This window comes from Piliocolobus tephrosceles, chromosome 7 (assembly GCF_002776525.5).
Source record: "Piliocolobus tephrosceles isolate RC106 chromosome 7, ASM277652v3, whole genome shotgun sequence".
Taxonomy (NCBI): Eukaryota; Metazoa; Chordata; class Mammalia; order Primates; family Cercopithecidae; genus Piliocolobus; species Piliocolobus tephrosceles.
Genome location: NC_045440.1, coordinates 67,043,143 through 67,049,738, shown reverse-complemented (window position 1 = coordinate 67,049,738; position 6,596 = coordinate 67,043,143). Strand labels below are relative to the sequence as shown.

The 6,596-nt window shown below is 38.9% G+C and overlaps 1 protein-coding gene across 1 annotated transcript in view; it reads right to left on the bottom strand.

The window, feature by feature from the left end:
- The window catches only part of DNAJC5B (DnaJ heat shock protein family (Hsp40) member C5 beta), a 127,827-nt gene that overhangs the window by 47,409 nt on the left and 73,822 nt on the right, over nt 1-6,596 (bottom strand). Inside the window, exon 5 of the mRNA XM_023222408.2 lies at nt 5,401-5,536. Within this exon, the coding sequence (XP_023078176.1) occupies nt 5,401-5,519 (119 nt within the window). The 5' untranslated portion in view covers nt 5,520-5,536. The remainder of the gene's footprint in view (nt 1-5,400; nt 5,537-6,596) is intronic.

Here is a 6,596-nt window from a genome sequence, read left to right as displayed (position 1 = left end):
TTTTTTTTTTTTTTTTTTTTTTTTTTTTGGTTCTGTAGTTTCCATTTGGTTCTTTTTTGTAACTCCTATTTCTTCACTGGGAATTTCCATTTTTTTACTTGCTTCAAGAGAATTTGTCATTACTTGTTGAATTATTTTATGATGGTTACTTTAAAATGCTTTTCAGATAGTTCCAACATCTGGTTCATCTCAGCACAGGAGTTAGCTGATTTTCTTCTCTTATTCAAGTTATGATTTTCTCGCTTCTTTGTAGGATGGGTGATTTTGTTTGTATCTGGATATTTTGGCTATCATGTTGGGAGATTCTGGTTTCTATTTAAATTGTTTTATTTTAGCAGTCAGTCCCCTTCTTTAGGTTTAGCATGCAGGTTCTAGCCTACTTTTGTGAGTGGTTCCAATAACAATCTACTTTTCAGAGTCTTTACGGTGCTTCTTCGGTTTATTTGGTTTGTCTCCTGCTTTTGAGGCTCCCAACACTCCTTGTTGGTAGTAGCTGAGGAACCAGGTGCCTTTAGTTGAAGGAAGGGAGTCTCCAGCCTGTGGGGACAAAAGCATTCCTGGGCTGGGTGCTTGTGATGGAATCCCCCTTACTAATGTCCTCTGCCAAGTGGGGTCTCTAGGTGAGAGAGAGGAGTCCCAGACTGGTGGTGGGAAAAGAGAGAACTTCCCCGGCAAGATGTTGATGGAGGGCTTTCAGTTGGTGCCGCTTGCTGTTTCTGTGAGGCTTGTCTAATGTTGTTGGCAGGACTTCTGTTCAATTTGGAGGAAGAATAGTGAGATTCTCTATTGGGATGCCTTCTCTTGCTAGATTGAGTATTGGGAAAAGCTGGGCCTGGGTTATCTTTTGTTGGGTTGGGGTGGAGGGGATTATAAAATGCCCTGCTGCTGTGACCTAGGATTTCTGACCCATTAACCGTCCTCTTTCTACCTTTCAGAGTTCTCTTTTGGTTGTCTCTTGTGTTATTTCCAAGGTTTTTAGTTGTGCTTAGCAGGGAGAGAAAAGTCTACACCATCTTGCTTAGACTGGAAGTTCTGTATATATGCTTATTTATTTATTCCGAGACACAGTCTCACTCTGTCGCCCAGGCTGAAGTACAGCAGCATGATCTCAGCTCTCGGCTCACTGCAACCTCTGCCTCCCAGGTTCAAGTGATTCTCTTGCCTCAGCCTCCCGAGCAGCTGGGATTACAGGCATGCATCACCATGCCCAGCTAATTTTTATATTTTTAGTAGAGATGGGGTTTTGCCATGTTGGCCAGGCTGGTCTCAAACTCCTGACCTCAAGTGATCCACCTGCCTCGGCCTCCCAAAGTTCTGGGATTACAGGTGTGAGCCACTGTGCCTGGCCTATATATGCTTATTTAGACATAAGATCTCTCTAGAAGGGTACATAAAGAATTGATAATATTGCTTCCCCTGGGGAAGTGATTTGGGGGATATGAGGTAAGAGAAAGACTTTTTTATATACCTGTTTTCATTTTAATAAAATGAAAGATTATCTTTTTAAAAATAAAATGCAAAAGAAGAAAGAAGTCTTCTAACTCAGCCTTGTTTTCAAGAGCACAGCCAAATATTATAACAGTGGCCAAGTTGTGTATGGATTCAACAGTTGGTAATTTTATTAAATTTCACTGATTTTTAATTTCACTATATTGTGACTGCTTTGATCCAGATCCCACAATATAAGAGTAATATTCTCAGTGGATCTCCAGCTTGCTCATACATTTTGAATAACTTGCAGAATACAAATATGTAATTTAGGGAGAAGTAGATGCTTTTGGCAGCATACTAGTACCCTAATCACCTGAAAAAATAATATTTGTATGACATTAAAACAAAATTAATAGCAAGACACTAATTACATGAATAGACTTTATGTTGTAATTGTTAAATTTGCAAACAACTCAGCATAACTAATGCCTTAATTAACATATGACCTGAAATTTTAGCTTACAAAATTAATAAAGACAATTAAGAGTCACATTTTTAAAGTAAAGTGGATTTTAAAAATTACAAGGAAGTTGGATGTCACTTTTTTCCCTCCCCGTTTTGGGGAGCAGTTTTGTAGTTATTACAAAAATTAGTTAACTGACAATGCAATTATGGCATTCCCTCCCACCTCCCCTCACCCAGCACAATGTCCCAGCCTGAAGCCTTCAGTCAAATTCAGTGATCTTCAGCCAAGGACGTCCACCAACAGGTGTGGGCAGCTCCCAGGCACACTCCTCTGGATAGGTCTAGGGCAAAATGGAAATGCAAAGACTTTTTTCTCCCTAGCACCTTAAGGGAAATATAAACTAAAAGATTGATATTCACTTTGATCAGACTCTACCATTTTCATGTAACTATTTGGTTCCAAATTACAGTTTGCACCATTGTCATTTCTTCTTCAAAACATGCTTCTCAAAGGCATTTCAGTCCTACAGTTTGCCAATGGTGAAGGTTCCAATCCAAACCCAGAGAATTTCCCATTAATAGATAAATATAGAGACTCAATAAGTATTAGTGGGCTAAGGATTTGGAAAAAAATTAGATCTGGAATTTGACCTCATTCCTTTTTCATATTTTAGCATATGAAATATGCCAAAATAAACCTCAATTGGATCAAGATTTAGTGTCAAAGCAAAATCATAAATGTGCTAGAAGAAGATAAGGTGAATATTTTTATAGTGTTGTAATTGCAAGAGGTCTTTTAACCATAATTGGTAAAACAAAAGTCATAAAGGAAATGACTAACAAATTTGCCTAATTTTAAACTTCTGTACAGTAAGAAAAAGCACATAGGTTAAAAAAACCTAATTCAAGACTAAATCAAGAAGTAACTGATTAAAATCTGAAAATTTACTTATACTTTGATTCTTTTTTTCCTGTAAAGGCATAGCTTTTTACCTCATAAGAAAATAAGTAATTGAAAATATGCATTATAATATATGTACATTAAGTATAAGGAATAAGTAAAAGAACTTACATGTTCAATAACAACTTGCAATGTGACTAAATAAATTACAGAATAACCATAGGCTTAATGCCATTAAAAATCAGACTATTTAGTAACATCAAGATATTTTCATGATAAGACCTTGTTAAAAAAAAAAAAAGCAGTAGTAGTCCAGGTGCAGTGGCTCACGCCTGTAATCCCAGCACTTTGGGAGGCCAAGGTGGGAGGATCACCTGAGGTCGGGAGATCGAGACCAGCCTGCCCAACATGGAGAAAACCCATCTCTACTAAAAATACAAAATCAGCCGGGCATGGTGACAGGCACCTGTAGTCCCACCTATTCAGGAGGCTGAGGCAGGAGAATCACTTGAACCAGGGAGGTGGACATTGCGGTGAGTCGAGATCGCGCCATTACACTCCAGCCTGGGCAACAAGAGTGAAACTCCATCTCAGAAAAAAAATAAATAAATAAAAATAAAAAAGAGGTAGTTGAAGAACGTAGACTAATACAACCTGATTTTTAAATGTCTTTTCTAGATAGAAAAAAAAAGACTGGAAAGAAACAAAATATTAATGATAATTATTACTAGAGGTAGGATTATGGATAAATGTTATTGCCTTCATTTTTGGTAATTTGCAAATTCTCTACAATAAGCAAATTAGTTTTGTACTCAACATTTTTTTTTGCATGTTGGAAAACAGTTTAATCATCAGTCACCAAAACCCACCGGTATATCTTAAATGTTTACAAGCACAGATTATTCCACTATTTCTGTTATCACTATGTCCTTCATGGTAGAGTATCACAAGTCAAAACTTCTGGTTGTTTCATCTACTTAAAACTATATGTAAGAAAGAATCTGAGTCTTAGCAAATTTAGGCTTCAATGTGAAACTGTCAAGGCTCTTCTGGCACTTTGGGAGGCCAAAGTGGGAGGATTACTTGAAGCTGGGGGTTCAAGACCAGCCTGGACAGCAAAGGAACATCCCATCTTTTCATAAAGGTAATTTCAAAAAATTAGCTAGGCCTGGTGGTCCTGATAGCCTGAGTAGCTAGCCTGAAGTCCTAGCTACTCAGGAGGCTAAGGTGGGAGGATTGCTTGAGCCCAGGGGTTCGAGGCTGCAGTGAGCTGTGATCAGACCACTGCACTCCAGCCTGGGTGACAAAAGTGATGCCCTATCTCTAAACAAACAAGCAAACAAACACTCTCCTGGAAAGATTTTCTCTCTCTGAAAGCAACTGCCTTATCCAGAAGGTGGTTAAAGTCCACACATCTTTCTTCCTCCAACTAGCCAAGAGACAGTTAAATGCCTCAAAATGCCCTATGAGGTCCCAAAACATTGTCAAGACAAGTATCGGACAGGCTACATGCCTTACAGGTGGGACAAATATCAGAATTTTGAGAAATTCATTAAACTCATCATGGAATTCTTGGAGGATTGACATACTATAACACCAGTGCAGAATATCTCCTGGAGTACGAAGCCCTGAACTAGTGTTTCTTCTGTCACTGATAGGCCTTTCTAGACTTCGGTGTAGAAGCAGATGATTTTTTGTGTGTTTTGAGTTGGGGATTTGTCCCTTCGACTTTAATTTTACAGCTTCCCTCATATGTTTGGGTTGTAGTAGTGGCATTTCTCCCTCAATATTTTTTTATTCCTTGGATACTTACAATAAAAAGACATTTCAAAGTTTTCCAAAAATAACTAACTTGGAACTAGACTATAAAAGGTCAAAAGTAAAGGCTTGAGAAATATGGCTTACAAATGCAGCATTCCACCAAACTCCTTTTATTAAAAAAGAATTCCTCTACCTGACTCAGTGATGCTATATTAGATGGGTTAAATGACAGTGGTTGGCAGGGCGCGGTGGCTCATGCCTATAATCCCAGCACTTTGGGAGGCCGAGGTGGGCAAATCACCTGAGGTCAGGAGTTCAAGACCAGCCTGGCCAACATGGTGAAACCCCGTCTCTACAAAAAAAAAAAAAAAAAAAAATTAGCTGGGCATCGTGGCACGTGTCTGTAATCCCAGCTACTTGGGATGCTGAGGCAGAGAATTGCTTGAACCCAGGAGGCGGAGGTTGGAGTAAGCCAAGACTGAGCCACTGCACTCCAGCCTGGGCGACAGAGTGAGACTGTCAAAGAAAGAAAGAAAGAAAAATGACAGCGATTGATTGTGGTCCGTTCACTCATTTCTCTCTCTCTCTCTCTCTCTCTCTCACTGCAGGTCTAAGACATAGGCTGCCCTTTCCTAAAGCCCAGCATCATCAGTGAGTTCTTTCATAAAATCAATGCTATGCCTGTCCATTCCTCACTCCTATGTTGTAGAGCAGGGAACATTAGATCTAAAATGTGGATTACCTGGTCTTAATAAGAAGCTTATGTCTTCAATGGAGGCACCTACCAGTCACAAAATAACTATCACTAGTAGCGCAAGAAAAGTCACCATTGAACTCTGTACCTGTAGGTTTTCTTAATTTCTTCATTTGATGCTCCCTTATGCAGACCAAGAATTTCGTATAGAGCTTCTCCTGTTGTTGACAGAGTCCGCTGTCTTTGGTTAGGTACGTTACATGCCATTTTCTAAGGCTGCAAAACTAAAGGAGAGAAAATAGCCATGAAGGTTATGCACACTACTTCCCACTCTCTAAAGGGGAAGACAGCTCATTTTTGACCTTTTGTAAAATGACAATCTGAAGAATATTTGTGTACCAACTGCAAAAAGAGGGGAGAAAAGGGTTAGGAGAGCCAAAAGCAGAGCTCTGAATCAGGTTGTTAAAGAATACAGGCAGCCATGCAAATGGAACAGGGCTTTGTCCACACGGTTAAATAGAAGCAAAATGTCATCTGAACACCCAGTGAATTCAGAATTGTTGAGAATCAGTCCTCACAGGCCAGGCAAATGTAGAGCTTTTTGGTCTTTTGTTTTTTCTGGAATTTGCTTAACTTCTTTTTCATATATTTTCCAAATTTAGCCAGCAATGGAAGTGGTGGATATGGGGCAAGCAGTGGCTGGGGGATGTTGTCCAAATTATGCTAAATTTCACTTAATAGGAGGAATAAGTTCAATAAATCTGTTGTACAACTTGATGACAATAGTCAATAACAATATATTATATATGTATGTGAAAATAGCTAGGAGAGTTGATTTTAAGTGTTCTCACCACACAACAAAAAGAGAAATGAGCTAATGTGTTTGCTAATTAGCTTACCTTAACCATTCCATCATGTATGTACACATAAGGCAAAACATCACACTGTACACCATAAATATACACAATTTTTGTTTGTCAAATAAATAAACAGATCAACACAACAATTCAAATCATAGAACTACAGAATATAGAGTTAGAGGCCACCTAGACCATCTTAACAAATGCCTTTTGGGGCGTTCTGGCCAGAGATCATAGTAGTAGATAACTTTCCTATTCGCCATTTAGTTTTTGTTTTTCTGGGGAGTGCATAGGTTCCCCACTGCAACTGGTGCTTTTCCTGAGACCTGCCTCAGTCTTACCCAATCTCCATTAGTCCACCAGGTGGAAGTACCTGACCCAAGTCAGAGCAATTAGAATCCTTCCCTAACATTTTAAAAACATAGAACAATCTCTCAGATGGTGAAATCTATACAATTGAACATTTGAGTATTGTTGGCTGGCC